At 44.8% G+C, this 14,886-nt stretch overlaps 1 protein-coding gene across 2 annotated transcripts in view; it reads left to right on the forward strand.

Annotated features, from left to right (window-relative positions):
• STK32B (serine/threonine kinase 32B) overlaps nt 1-14,886 on the forward strand; it is a 1,635,948-nt gene that overhangs the window by 1,486,100 nt on the left and 134,962 nt on the right. For both annotated transcript variants that reach the window (XM_069202951.1, XM_069202961.1), the window contains one exon: nt 2,641-2,705. In XM_069202951.1, the coding sequence (XP_069059052.1) occupies nt 2,641-2,705 (65 nt within the window). The remainder of the gene's footprint in view (nt 1-2,640; nt 2,706-14,886) is intronic.

Below are 14,886 nucleotides of genomic sequence, written 5' to 3' on the forward strand. Positions count from 1 at the left end.
AGTCCAGTTCGATGTCTTCCATAAAATTGTGTTAAACATAGCAATCTCAGGGACTGATTTACAAAGATAAAATTACATTTTTATGTAAGTTTACTACGTTTTTGCTATTCACAAACTACACGTTAGTAGTAACTTTATGACTGCAAGACTCCTCTGTTGGGGCAGAGCACTCCACACACAAAAAGATAGGCCTGTCCTATCTTTTTATGTGCAGATTTGTCTGCCCCAACTGGGGAGTCTCTGCATTTGTAAGCTTAGTATTAACTCATAGTTTATGAATATCAAAAAAAGTAAACTTACAGAAAAGTGTACGTTTAACTATGTGAATCAGGCTCAACGAGTCCTCTGGAATGTGGCACTGCCTTCGACGTCTACTAGAGCTGATGGATGCTGATGGATATTTTTCAGATGTGCCAGAGGAATAAAAAAAAGCCAGGACTGAAGGGACAACATAAATGATGTGGGAAAGGTTGAGAACGTCCAATGCATGTTGACTTATGACATAACATGGTAGTTAGGCTAGCAAAATGTTCAAAATAGCATGGCAGTTAAACTGGAGGTAATAGCTACCTCTGCCACAAGAATAATTCGGCCCCAAATCCTGGGATGGACAATGTCAAATTTGTAAATGAATTCCTCAATGTGATATAACTGACAGAAGAGACAGAAAGCTATATGATACTAAAAAACAATAGGCGCTCACAAAGCAGACTTAAATGGATTGATAGTGGCTAGTGGTTCACACTAAACCTTAAGCAGACATAAAAGGATTGATAGTGGTTAGTGGTTCACCACAGGGTAAGAAGCCACTCCCCCATTCGACCCGCCACGATACTGGGAGAAGAAGCTGAGCTGCAGTTTTTAATCCTGCTACTGGGATATCTTAAACCTTTCCTGCTTCACGACTGACACCTTATTATGTCACTGACATTCAAGCAGGTCATCTGACATGGAGCTCAAATTGTGCCACAACATACTGTTCTTTTCACTTTGTGCAAAAATAGTCGAGCTCATGACTTCGTAGGTGGCTCACTATTGGCTAAATCAAAACCAGCAGCTAGATTTGTTAGCTTCACAAAATTGGGTACGTTTTTCACCAACTGGACTTGCAAAACCTAAAGGCACATGTCAAACTTTCTAAATACACTGCTACCTTGTGGTCTGTTTGGTCATTCCCTAGGGGTAACCTATATGTATTAAAAAAGAAGGTCTAGGCCTGTCAAACGGTTTATTTTGCCAGGTATGAATGCCAGTTTAAAACTGCACACAGAGGCTGCAATGGCAGCCCTGAGACAGTTTTAAAGGGCTACTTAAGTGAGTGGCAAAATCACTGGTTTAGGTGTACTTATAGCATTTCATTTACAGGCCCTGGGTATATGCAGCACTACTTTACTAAGGACTTGCAAGCAAATTAAATGTCCCAATTGGGTGTAAACCAATTTTCCCATGTTTAATTGAAAGCACACAAGCAAAAACAAGAGGAGTGAGGCAAAATATTAGGGGGAAGACAACCCTAAGGCTGACAGGTCTAGCAGCATGAATGTCCCTGAGGCCACTTGGCAGCCTCGGACTCTCTACCCCTGAACATAGTATTATTTTACACAAGATTTAAGAGCACGTTAGTAGCTGTGGAATAAGATCACTTTAAAAAAGTACAGTACAGTAAAGATGTATGACATTAATACATTGGTTATCCAACATTTCCATAAGGTGTTTATGCTAAAATAAAACAATCCAAAAACCAGTGACAGTGGTTAGTATATGTGCACTATGGTAACTGGTATTGCATTCAAAGTTGTAATTCTGTGAACATTTTTAGAGCGGGCACTTGAATTGGTTCTCTAAATCCAGCAGTAAATCCAGTGAACTCAGTCTGACACCATCATAATTTTCAGATCAGTAACCCCCGAGCAGTGCCCATGTCAGTTACATAATTGTTTGCATTTTCATGACACTGCACACGTGTAACTCTGGTTTGTATGGCTGTATACATAGTGGGCATTAATACGCTCTTTATTTCCCTTGATGGTTTTGTTTGTCAGAGGGCAACATTCTCGGTCTTTTCTCTCTTTGCTATTGGGAGGGGGTGTATTTTGAGGGACGTTGGGTCTGGTTCAATCAACCTAGACACAAGTCACACAAACAATAAACAAACCTATCAATGTTGTCAGACTTAGATTTCTACCAAAGAGCTAAGCAATTTACTAGAAGTATTCTAGTACGCCTGTACATCAATGTTGCTCAAAGGTGCACATACTGAATTGGATGGGTGAAATGCTTTATTATGAGAGGCTCAGAGCACTGCCAAATCACTCTGTAAAATACGTTTTCAGGCCTCAAAAATAAAATAATCCACAATGTTTAGATGTAGATTTCCAACATGCGCAGAAACTATGCAAGAGTAATTTTGTCTATAAATATCTTCGAGGGTCTAAGCTTCCATCTTGGTACAGACAGGGCCATGCTTCATCCTGCATTATGAACGGCCCCCTTTTTCAGACACTGACTAATCTGCATTCTCACATATTGGAAAAAGGCACATGAATAATTTCACGTCTAAACTGACTGCATTCTAATGTTTTGATTTAGCCTGTGATTTCCTGCCAAGGGTGATCAATCTCGTCTTGTCTTTTTTAACAGAATGGCCACCTACAGCAGTGCCTGGAAACAGTGAGGAAAGAATTCATCATATTCAACAGAGAAAGGTAAGTGCATTCATCAAAGGCTTGAGTTGGATTCTGTGACAAGGTTGCTCTCAAAGTTTGGAGGCTTCAGAAACAACACAACCTGATTAACGAAAGTGACAACAGCAGTAGAAAGGCTGAGCATTAAAACAGCAGGATGACATGCTGGTGCTTGGTGGGGGAACTGTATTGAGTGTCCCCGCTTGTTGTCTATAATTTGGTAATTTTATACAGGACGTCAGCAATAGTGCTTTTATTTTAAGGTTGGAGAGGTAAATGTTTACATAACTATGTCAAGAGAAGTATTTACTTTTCATTACTGTGCGTTTTTAATAGAAACGGCCAGGACAAAACAAATCAATTGCTAAATACTTAATTCATGTGATTGTTATTAATTATTTAGGAAAGGCGGTAAATTCTAAAAGTGAACCAACAGTTCTGTTTCTTAGACCAAATTGCAAAGAGGCTGTTGCACGTGCTCCAGTTCACATATTTATTTACACATTTGTTTAAGGCATTCGTATAGCACAGGCCTAGTCAAACAGGCATTGGAGGCTTCACATGAAACTGGAGAAAAACATTTGAGAGAAGGCTTGACGATGAAGGATGCCTGGGAAGCAGAGCGGATGCATTTTATGTCTTTCTGGCAGCAGGTCTAATCAGTGGCGGCTCCTTCGCTATGGCGGAGGAGCATCGTCCCCCCACCCCACCACCATCACCAGCAAGTGCTGCCAATCCTTTAACAATGAAAGGATAATAAACAAAGGGCCTGATTTATAGTTTTTAAGTGCCGCATTTGCATCATTTTTTTATGCAAAAGCAGCGCCAACTTACAAAATTCAATTATATTTTGTAGGTTTGTGCTGCTTTTGCGTCAAAAAATGACGCAAATGCGGCGCTAAAAAAGTATACATCAGGCCCTAAGTTTATTATCCTTTCATTGTTAAAGGGGCAGGGCATTGGGGATGATGAGCACTGAGCGGAGTGCACTGTGCACTCCCCTCAGAGCGCATGTGTGTTTGGCCGGCCAGCTCGGGCCGGCCAAACAAACATGTGAAGTGTGCTCTACCCAGCCCGGCACTGTGTTGCCGGGCTGAATAGAGCAGGCCCAGGCTCCCAGTCTGCCTGGAAGCGTCCTGGCTGGGCACTCTGAGCAGTGTCAAGGTTGGCCACAGCGCAGGCTGGGAGCCTGTGCCTGCAGCCTGAGGAGACAGAGGAGTGGCGGCGCAGGACTGGAGGTAAGTTTTTTTTTTTTAAATGTACTTTTTTATTTTATTAATCTTCCCCTTCCCTGTGCCCCCCCCCGCCCCTCGTAACCACTGCGAGCCAGGCCTTGGTCTAATCTTAGGCCAGTCAGAAGACCAATCAAGAGCCTTACAGCTTGAGAAGAGAAGGATTGGCTCATGGTTATTAGGTTTTTCTTTGTAGGAATTTTCCTGGATTAACACTTAGGGCCTTACTTACGAGTTTGGCGGTCCTCGTGGTGGTGGTGGGACCGCCCCAATCCTGGCGGTGCGACATCCAGATTGCGATCTTGGTGGTCTGACCGCCAGGAAGCCGTCGCCTCTGCCAGGATCAGGGATCCCAACGAGTTGGCGGCTTTCAAAGTCATGGTCAGCCATGGCAGAGCCGAGTTCTGCACCTCTGTGCTGATCATGACTCTTCTTTCCACTAGCTTTTTCATGTTAGGGTCCCAGCCATAAAAAGGCTGGCAGAAAGGCAGAGTTGGGGGCCACAGGAGTCTCCCAACACCATCCACGGCCAATGCGTCCACACCGTTTCCAGAGGGCTGACTGTCGGAAAGGTTGTAATATGCCATTACCCTAAAAAGAATTACCAAAGCCAATAGGTTTCTACCTTTTAAAGTGCATGCACACGAAGACACACCATGCAAGGACTGCACACTCACACTGCTGCCACATCCCTTATTCTGCATTTACACACACACATATGCTCACGCTGCACTCACACATGCAAATCAAATCAAAATCAAATCATTAACATTGATAAAGCGCGCTACTCACCCGTGCGGGTCTCAAGGCACTAGGGGAAAGAGGGGGGGGTTACTGCTGCTCGAAAAGCCAGGTTTTTAGGAGTATCCGGAATGCGGAGTGGCCCTGGGTGGTCCTGAGGCTGGTTGGTAGGGAGTTCCAGGTCTTGGCTGCCAGGAAGGAGAAAGACCTCCCACCCGCCATGGAGCGGCGGATGCGAGGGACGGCAGCGAGCGCAAGGCCAGAGGAACGGAGGAGGCGGGTGGGGACGTAGAAGCTGAGGCGTCGGTTGAGGTATTCCAGTCCCTTGTTGTGGAGGGCTTTGTGTTCGTGGGTGAGAAGTCGAAAGGTGATCCTTTTGCTGACTGGGAGCCAATGCAGGTGTCTCAGGTGTGCGGAGATGTGGCTGTTGCGGGGTACGTCGAGGATGAGGCGGGCCGAGGCGTTTTGAATGCGTTGCAGGCGATTTTGGAGTTTGGCGGTGGTCCCAGCGTAGAGGGTGTTGCCGTAGTCCAGGCGGCTTGTGACGAGGGCGTGGGTCACGGTTTTTCTAGTGTCGGCGGGGATCCAGCGGAAGATCTTGCGGAGCATGTGGAGGGTGAGGAAGCAAGCGGAGGACACGGCGTTGACTTGCTTGGTCATGGTGAGAAGGGGGTCCAAGATGAAGCCGAGGTTGCGGGCGTGGTCTGTGGGGGTCGGTGCGGTGCCGAGGGCCGTGGGCCACCAGGAGTCGTCCCAGGCGGACGGGGTGTTGCCGAGGATGAGGACTTCCGTTTTGTCAGAGTTCAGCTTTAGGCGGCTGAGCCTCATCCAATCTGCGACGTCCTTCATCCCCTCTTGTAGGTTAGTATTGGCGCTGGCGGGGTCCTTGGTGAGGGAGAGTATAAGTTGGGTGTCGTCGGCGTAGGAGGTGATGATGATGTCGTGCTTGCGTACGATGTTGGCGAGGGGGCTCATGTAGACTTTTCCAATTTCCAAACTGAAAAACACTAACCCTGCATTCAGAAAAGGCAATATTAATCACACATTCACACAGACACACCTCTCACAGTGCACTCACAAAACAGGGTGGCTATCCTGCACTCACACAAACACACTGCTCACACACAGGCACATCACTCACTAGGAAGGGACAGAGTTGGGACAGATGGTGGCACATGAGGCACGGTTGAGTATCTGGTGTATCAGTCCAATAGTGCAATTCAAAGCTATTGCGGTAAGCTACACTGAAGACAACATCTTCAGCAGCAGTTCAAGCCTGTGTGTAAACAAACACACTGCTCTGCAGCAGCAGTTCAAGCCTGTGTGTAAACACACACACATGTATCATTGGACAACAGTGTAAGTTACCCCACACACCACAGGTACAAGATGGTCAGCAGCAGAGCAGGCTAAGATATTTTCAGATACAAAACAGGTATCACACTGGCTGCAGCATCTAACATTATTTCTGGCATAGAACGCACAAAGTACAGAGCTGTGTGTATCTTTGAAGGCTACAGCCAGATGCCAGGGCCTGGTTAAGCTTAAGGTCCTTTTGATCTCTTGAGCTCAAAATGAACTGAGCTTTCATGTGACTTCTACCTGCTACCCACACTCTAACCTTATTCACCAAGGACGAAAGATAAAGCATTAACCTTTGATGTCAAACAGAAGTGAGTAAAATATACCAACCTAGTGACTGAATTACACATTATGAATTTAGAACACTTGGCATCAGTCCTGATTTGGCCACTTGTCATTTGGAAAATGTTATGATTCTAGACAATTATTTTATTTTTCTATGCCTTCTAATTTTTCCGTTATTTTATATGAGAAAACCTTGACATATGGGAGGATGTGTGCTGTACAAAAATCTTTCTTTTGTTTGGCTTAACAGACTCATGTTGCTCTGTGTAAATTAAACTAAGACTAGAGCCCTCATACAGGGTGCACCTGATACGTGACTTGCCTCTGAGTTCACTAATGTTATTGCCGTTGGGGTGGGAGCTGGGAAAATTAATGTTTTCAGGTTCATGTTTAAAAACTATGCCTTCTAATGCCTCTCAATGCAGTGATATAATTGGATGTAGTAATTTGAAACCCTTGCCATAGACATCTACTTTTTTTAATTATGAAGAGACTTCATCTATATTTTTACAAAACATTTGTTGCACGATTTTCATTTCAAATGTTCCCATGCCACGGCACGTGCCTTGGCTCTTAGACCCAAGACAAGCTCTTAGAGCCAAGACAACCCTTTAGCTTGGATTTCTTTGTTAAATTGTTGCCTCGCCCACTTCTGCTACTGTACAGTGTAAAACAGTTACTTGAGTTCTCACTCTCTCAGGATCTCACTCTGGGGAGCAACATCTTGTTTTCTGAAATTCTGGCAGTTTCTGTGCGTCTCAGAATAATAGCTATTCTCACTTCTGGTTTATTAAGGATGAATTAGTTATTTTAAATTCACTGGTGCATTTTTTTTGCATAATGCAAAACAACGCTCAAATAATTCATTTTCCGAGTTCCAGCACTCTGTCCTAAGCAAGTCTATGTTCTTTTACTAATTGCCATTGTCTGCCCTCCACCCGTCAGGCTGAACACAGTGGTTATAGTGATGGCCTTGTCTTCAGAAGCCATGCAGCAGCATTGTCAAAACTTCTTCTTTGACCTCTGCTGGCAGCAGAAAGCCAGGGCCGAATGGTATATCTTACATATACAGAAGTGAGCGTGTGCACTGCTTGGCCATTCAGTGCATGTGCAATGAGGTCTTCGTACTTAAGGTGCTTCAGTGGTCTCTGCTGCTCTGAGTCTAACTCCTACAGCTCAGAAAGGCAGATGGAGGCAACAGAAAGCTCTTGGCACTGCAATAGCTCCTGAGGCTTTAGTAGGATTGGTACTGGAAGAATTAACAGTCTGGGTTTGCTGCCATCAATGTTACATTCCTGAACACATAGTTCAGTAAAAATATATAACTAAAGCATGGTGTTGTTGCATACTGTCATTTACAAACAGCCCAAATTGCTTGGCTTTGCATGACTTTGTAAAAACAAAGTAAAGCAACACAGTTCATGGTGCTGCCTTGTGTTACATTGCAACAGGAAGGCTTTATGGGTGGTTCTTAGGCATTCTCGGCATGTGCATCCACCAATGTATTTTGAGACAAACCCATGTTTGCAAAGACTTATAAACATAAGTTTGCACAAAGATTGTGTGCCTACCTGAGAATGGCATAACAAGGAGAAATGCCTATATATCTTCATGTTATTTCCTCTTTGCATGTGTGCTGCATTCTGCAGTCTGCAGCACACATGCAAAGAAGAAATAGCCTCCAAGAAAGTTATATTGATCACAATGCAAGTGCCCTTGTGCCATAATGCAAGGGTATATGATTTGGTGGAGGGATGACAGAAGTGTGCCGGCACTAGGAGAGAACAGAACTGATCCACATCCTTGAAAATAGGGTGCTGTTCTGCTTTCTCTCTTTCATGACACAAATGTTAGTGAATATGCCCCAAAGATCTTTTGCGATTCAGGCTTTGGAAATTTTGTAAATGTTTTACTCAGGACTCACGGACATGGAGGTGCAAGATGAAAATTGTTCTGTGAATCTAATTACTTTTGTTTTCATCAGATGTTTGTAAAATCAAGTTTTCTAATGTAGGCTGGTGAATATATAAAAGGAAAGGTGTAATTTTTTTTAGGAATTAAGCAAGACTGTCCTTCCCATATCTGCCAACTTCTAAAAAACAAATGTCACAATGTGCGAGCAAGCGGCAGGTGTTAGTGTCTAGCACAGTCTCTGGCACTTCTACCCACCCCCAACTCTTCAACTGAAAAAAAAAAAAAAAAAAACAAAGGCCCTCATTCTGAGTCTGACGGGCGGCGGAGGCCGCCCGCCAGACTTCCCCCCTCCGAAATACCGCTCCGCGGTCGAAAGACCGCGGAGGGTATTCCGAGTTTTCCCCTGGGCTGGCGGGCGGTCTTCGCAAGACCGCCCGCCAGCCCAGGGGAAAACTCCCTTCCCACGATGACGCCGGCTCGTAATAGAGCCGGCGGAGTGGGAAGGTGCGACGGGTGCAGTTGCACCCGTCGCGTATTTCAGTGTCTGCTTTGCAGACACTGAAATACTTTTAGGGGCCCTCTTACGGGGGCCCCTGCCGTGCCCATGCCATAGGCATGGGCACGGCAGGGGCCCCCAGGGGCCCCGCGACTCCCCCTCCCGCCATCCGGTTCCCGGCGGGAGAACCGCCAGGAACTGGATGGCGGGAGGGGGAGTCGGAATCCTCCATGGCTGCGGAGCGCGCTCCGCAGCCATGGAGGATTCCTACGAGCGGCGGAAAGTCAGCGGGAGACCGCTGGCTTTCCGCGTCTGACCGCGGCTAAACCGCCGCGGTCAGAATGCTCGTAGGAGCACCGCCAGCCTGTTGGCGGTGCTCCCGTGGTCGGTGGCCCTGGCGGCCACCGACCGCCAGGGTCGGAATGACCCGCAAAATCTTCTAAGGCTGCTGATGTCCTGGGGAGTTTTATATCCCTCAATAGGACATCAGAGGTGCAGGGCATCAAAACACAAGCTGAAAACCCACTCCGTGAAGGAGTTTACAGCTCATTTTTGTACCACTGCATGATTTCAGCTCTTTAGTGGGAGACCATGTGAAGGGGGCTGATACTGTGTCTAACACAATGTCTTTGTGTGAGTTGCCAGATATCTGCTGGGTCTGAAAGGTGCAAGAAAAGATTGATTCTAAGACCATGTCACAAGGGTATACCCTCTGAAGCACATTGTTAGACCTGACAGCCTTAAGTTGATCTTCCCTCAAACTTTGTGTCTACCTTGCCTCACTGTGCTGACATGTTTTTGTTGGCCTTAGGACTCTGGGCACTTTACCACCGCTAACCAATGCTTAAGTGCATGTGCCAGCTCCCCTAAAACATGGCAACATTGGTGTATCCACAATTGGAATATTTAATTTAATTGCAAGTCCCCAGTAAAGTGCACTATACTTGGGCCCCAGCACTGATTGTACCACCCACTTAAGTAGCCCTTTAAACACGTCTCAGGCCTGCCACTGCTGTATGTGCGGTTTCACTGCAATATTGACTTGGCATTTAAAACCTCTTACCAAGCCTTTTTATTACACATACGACATCCCTAAGATAGGCCCTAGGTAGCCAATAGGGCAGGGTGTGATGTAAGTAAAAGGCAGGACATATACTTTTTAATCTGTTTTTCACTTTTGTGAGGCCTACCCCTCTCAAAGGACGCCATTGGGGATTGCTTAATACCTTAATTAAGTGTAACTCCTGATTAGGAAGGGCTAGGACTGTTGTGTTTGGTACCTAATGATAAATCCTCTTTAATGCTAAAGTTGGATTTATGATTATGACTTTAAAAATGCCACTTTAAGAAAGTTGGCATTTTTCTGCTCTTAAGCCTGTGTTCAGCTGCTTGCCTTCAATACACTTCTGGGTTGGGTAACAGCTGGGCTTGGTGCATTTTCTCCAGTTGCACACAAAGGAGGCTGAGGTGTGTCATTTACATCCTTATGGCCCATCACCCGGCTGATCAGCCTTCCTGAGCTAGATGAGAGAGAGGGGCTGACACTTTCACCTGAATAGTGTTGTGCCTGTCCCCAAGCAAAGAGCTGCATAATCCCCTGTAATGTGTCTGTGGCCATGGCAGGAATGGGAGGACCTGTGTGCACTTCAAAGCCCCTCTTTGAGATCACTCAACTTCAAAGGCACTACTAGGTATCGGAACTGGACTTCTGACCCTACTGAATCAGTACACTTAGGACCTGAGGATACTCTGCCAGGAAAAAAGGACTGCTGTTCTGCTGAAAGGACTGCCACTCTGCTGAAACTCTGCTGAAACTCTGCTGGACTCCTGCTTTGCTGAGCCTGTCCTGCTACCTGCTGCCCTCCTTTCCTGGGAGGACTGGACCTCTTTCTGTTCATCCCCAGAACCAAGTGACTCAAAGGACTTGCTGGCTTCCCTCCTATTCTGAAGTATCATGGCCATCAAAGATTTCCTTTAAACCTTCTTCAGCTGCTGGACTCTGCCAACTGTGAGTCCTGCCCTGCCAAGAGGTGAAAACCCAGTCCTGGTCCTTGAAAGTGGGCTTTGCAGCTGTTCTTCTACAAAATTGATAAAATTGATGCATCGTCGTCACTGCGCCTATTGGAACCGATGCATCTTTCCTTGATGCTGATGTATCGCCACTGAGGAAAAAGACTCTGCATCCCAGATTGTGTGGCTCAGGATCAACGTGTCACCATCAGCCCTGGTGCATCGCCTTTGCATCACTGGCTGTGCGGCTCAACGATGAAGCATCGCCTTCATCTCAATGGGTTTGGCACTGCATCCCTGCTCGAAGATAGTCAACTGCGCAGCTCGACAATGAAGCATCCCCGGACTGCGTGGATCGGAACTGATGTATCACCTTTTCATCGCTTTCTCTGCTACTTGCATCGGATCTAACCCTATATCGAAGGTACTATTTTAGCAGGACAAGGTTGTTCCCAGTAGCGGGCCCATGTTCCTTCACGGTTGGTCTCAACCTTGGATTTACCATGGTCTAGCGGTACCAGATAGCCCCAGTTGACACTTTTAGCTTCTGAGCACTATAATTTCACATATTCTCAAAAAAGTAATACCTTTGACTTCCATTTATTGGATATTTGTCAATTTGATATTCGTTTACTTTTAAACAGATACTCTATTTTTCTAACTCAGTGTGGAGTCTTTTTGTGCTGTTTTCACTGTGTTACTGGTCAAGTGTTGCACAAATACTTTACATATACTTTACATATTGTCTCTTAAGTTAAGTCTGACTACTCTATGCCAAGTTGCCAGAGGGTGAGCACAGGTTAATTTAGGGAATGTAATTGACTTACCCTGACTAGGACTGTGGTCCTTATGTGGACAGGGTGTATACCTCTGTGAGCCAGAAACTCACATTATTTTGAGAATGAAGGATGTGCTTTTACCATGCAGATACCCTTGCACCAAATGCGAGGGTCCCTGCTTTGGTGTTAGGCAGGCTAAAAGTGTGCCAGTACTAGGAGAGAGCATAACTGATTCATATCTTTGAAAATATGGCACTGCTCTGGTCTCTCACTTTCATGCAAAGTAGCACAGCAACTTCACTTGCTGTGCTGCGCTAAGTTCTTTTGTGATTCACGCCTTGGAAAATTGTAAAAATGTTTCTTCAGGACTCACACACATGGATGTGTAAGAAGCTAAATTTTCCGTGGATTAGTGTCTTCATCAGATGTTTGTAAATCAAGTAGTCTAATGTAGGCTGATGAATTTATGGGGGATTTCACTGTGCGTGTTAAGGGGGCCTGGCCTTGGATGAGGTGGGTCTTAGTACCAAGCACAGCTGGTGGTTCTTCTACATGCCCCCAAACCCTCCACTTTAAAAAATGACAAAAACAAAAGCTCCTAAGCGTGCTGCTAGTGTGCCGAAAAGTTTATATCCCTACAATGGACATCAGCTTTACAGATCCTAAAGCACAAGCTCTGTGAAAGGATTTATAGCTCATCTTTTGTGCTACTGTGTGATATCAGCTCATAATGGTAGACTGTGTGATTATGGCCGATATTGTGTGTCACACAATGCACTGTGTGAGTTGGCAGATCATCCTTGGTCAATGAGTACTAAAGAAGTTGGGTAACACTCCTATCGAAAAACTATTGAAAATAATAGGGCCAAATAGTGTCATGTCACAATATAGCTAAAATTCTATTTGTTTTAAAGGTCTCTCTGAAAAGGCACAGAATACTGCATTAAACATCCTCTGACCAAGCCCAACTGGCCTCCGTAATGATTTATGGGGTTGTTCCATAAGAAAGCAGAAAATGGCTCAAATCTTTCATTCTACTGTAACATTTAAATTAAAATAAGATGGCTGTACCATAGTGTCATTACCTCCCATGACTTTTCAAAATGTACAAGATCTTCTTTGAAATCTGCCTTCCACTTCCTTTCATTTTTCCGATCATGCTGTTCACAGCAGACAATCAGAGCTCTCGGCAAACTCTGTACTCAGGCAGCATGCTTAAGGTGAGACAGATTTTAGAGGCTTAAATAGCCTAGCAACTACTGAGACCTTATTTGTTTCACTGCTGGAGTGTTTGTTTAACTTTGTGTAAGAGTTCTTTTTAATATTCACTTATGTTTTTGAAACATATGTACCTCTTTTGTCGCTTTGTGTATTCATACACACTATGGGGAAACATACTAACCTTTGACACAGAGCAGTGGAGCAATGGAAATTGCTGTTCTGCACTGTGTCAAAAGCAATAAGAAAAATAATGCCATCTCTACTAAGATACAACACTGTTTTTCTCTCCCCCGACACCTTCGGCTATCATGTGCCAAGGCATGTGCGAGTTCTGTAAAGCAAAGACTGTGTACTAGAAGGGGATCCTTCCACTACAAAAACGAAGGCCCTGATTTAAGAGGGCCCAGAGCCACTTTAGCGCTGCCTTAGCATCATTTTTTTTATGCTTAGGCGGCGCTAAGGTGGCCTTTTCCCCGCGCCATATTTACAAAGTGGCGCAATGCATTCATTGCACCACTTTGTAATCCTTTGCGCTACACTATGACTGTGCCATGCATAATGCATGCAAAGGGGATGCTCCCCTGTTAGGGCGGCCAAAAAATGGAACAAAGAAATCTAAGAGATTTCTTTGCATACATTTTTTGTGGCACTTTCAACGCCTGTTCAGAGCAGGCGTAAAAGCACACCATTGTTTACAAAATGATTCAATGGGCTTTGCAACATTAGCATCAGAATCTTTGACGCTAATCCTGCAAAGCTCCAAACTAGCATCAAAAATGTTGATGCTATTTCCCTAACTACCACCATGGTGCGACGTATCTTAGATACGTCCCACACATGGTGACGTTAGAGAGCACAAGAGAAGTGGTGCTACACTGGGTGCAGCACCACGTTTCTTAAATCTGGCCCTATGCTTTTATACTTTTAATACTTTGTATGTGTGCAGCAAAAATGCAAAATTGGAAAAAAAGTGGAGATTTATTCCACCATTAGGCCTGCCTCGCCAAGTCATAATTTTTCGACCCTAATACTTTTCTACAAATGTTAGTAAGTTAAGTATTTGTTTCAAACGTTATGTGTTGTTTCATGCAGGGATATATCCCTGGCAAAACATGTCCCATACCAGTGTTATCCTGCATCTTTTGAGCATTGAGCTACCAGACATATATTGATTTTGTATGGGCTGTGGGTGGCCGTGTACAACAAATGCAAAACATTCCGAAATTTTTGAGGGCAAGTGACAGCGAAATGATGCTTTAGGAAACCTGTCTTTTGGTCAAAGGTATCCCCCCTGGGCTGTGTGAAAACGTACCCTAATCATATATTTTCAATATCTAGACATTCAAATGTTTGTTATAGCTGTTGCTAGAATTCTGATATTCTGATTTGTTGACTAGTTGAATGCCCTGAGTATGACGTTTGTCAGTTCAGTTTTATTGACATATTGAAACATAAGATTACAAAACCAGACAAAAATCACAATTTAAAAAGCCAAAGATTAAAATCCCCAACGTGAACAATATACTGAATCGCTCGAAAATTCTTTCACATAGATCTCAGTTTACTTCATTTTAAATATCAGTGATTAAAAATCATATGAATATAAAGTTTAACGTGAGCTTTAAAACAGTTCAATCCTAAAGTTAATTACAGTTAAGATCTTATAAAAGAGAGAAACCCATCCTACCTAAGGCTCGGAAAATGCTCATGTATGATACTTTGCAGATCTGGCGTTGTGTACACGTTGATAATGATAGGAAAGATACAAATTTCAATTTCAAACAGTTGTAACTAATAGTTTTGGGCTGCGATAATACAAGCACCTTAAAAAGTGCAATGGTGAAAACCACAAAGACAAAGGGGGTGATTCTAAGTCTGCCGGGCGGCGGAGGCCGCCCGCCAGACTTCCCCCCTCCAGAATACCGCACTGCGGTCGGAAGACCGCTGCGGCTATTCTGTGTTTTACACTGGGCTGGCGGGCGACCGCCAAAAGGCCGCCCGCCAGCCCAGTGTAAAACTACCTTCCCACGAGGACTCCGGCTCAGAATTGAGCCGGCGGAGTGGGAAGGTGCGACGGGTGCAGTTGCACCCATCGCGAATTTCAGTGTCTGCAAAGCAGACACTGAAATTCTTTTTGGGGCCCTCTTACGGGGGCCCCACGA

This window comes from Pleurodeles waltl, chromosome 1_2 (assembly GCF_031143425.1).
Source record: "Pleurodeles waltl isolate 20211129_DDA chromosome 1_2, aPleWal1.hap1.20221129, whole genome shotgun sequence".
NCBI lineage: Eukaryota > Metazoa > Chordata > Amphibia > Caudata > Salamandridae > Pleurodeles > Pleurodeles waltl.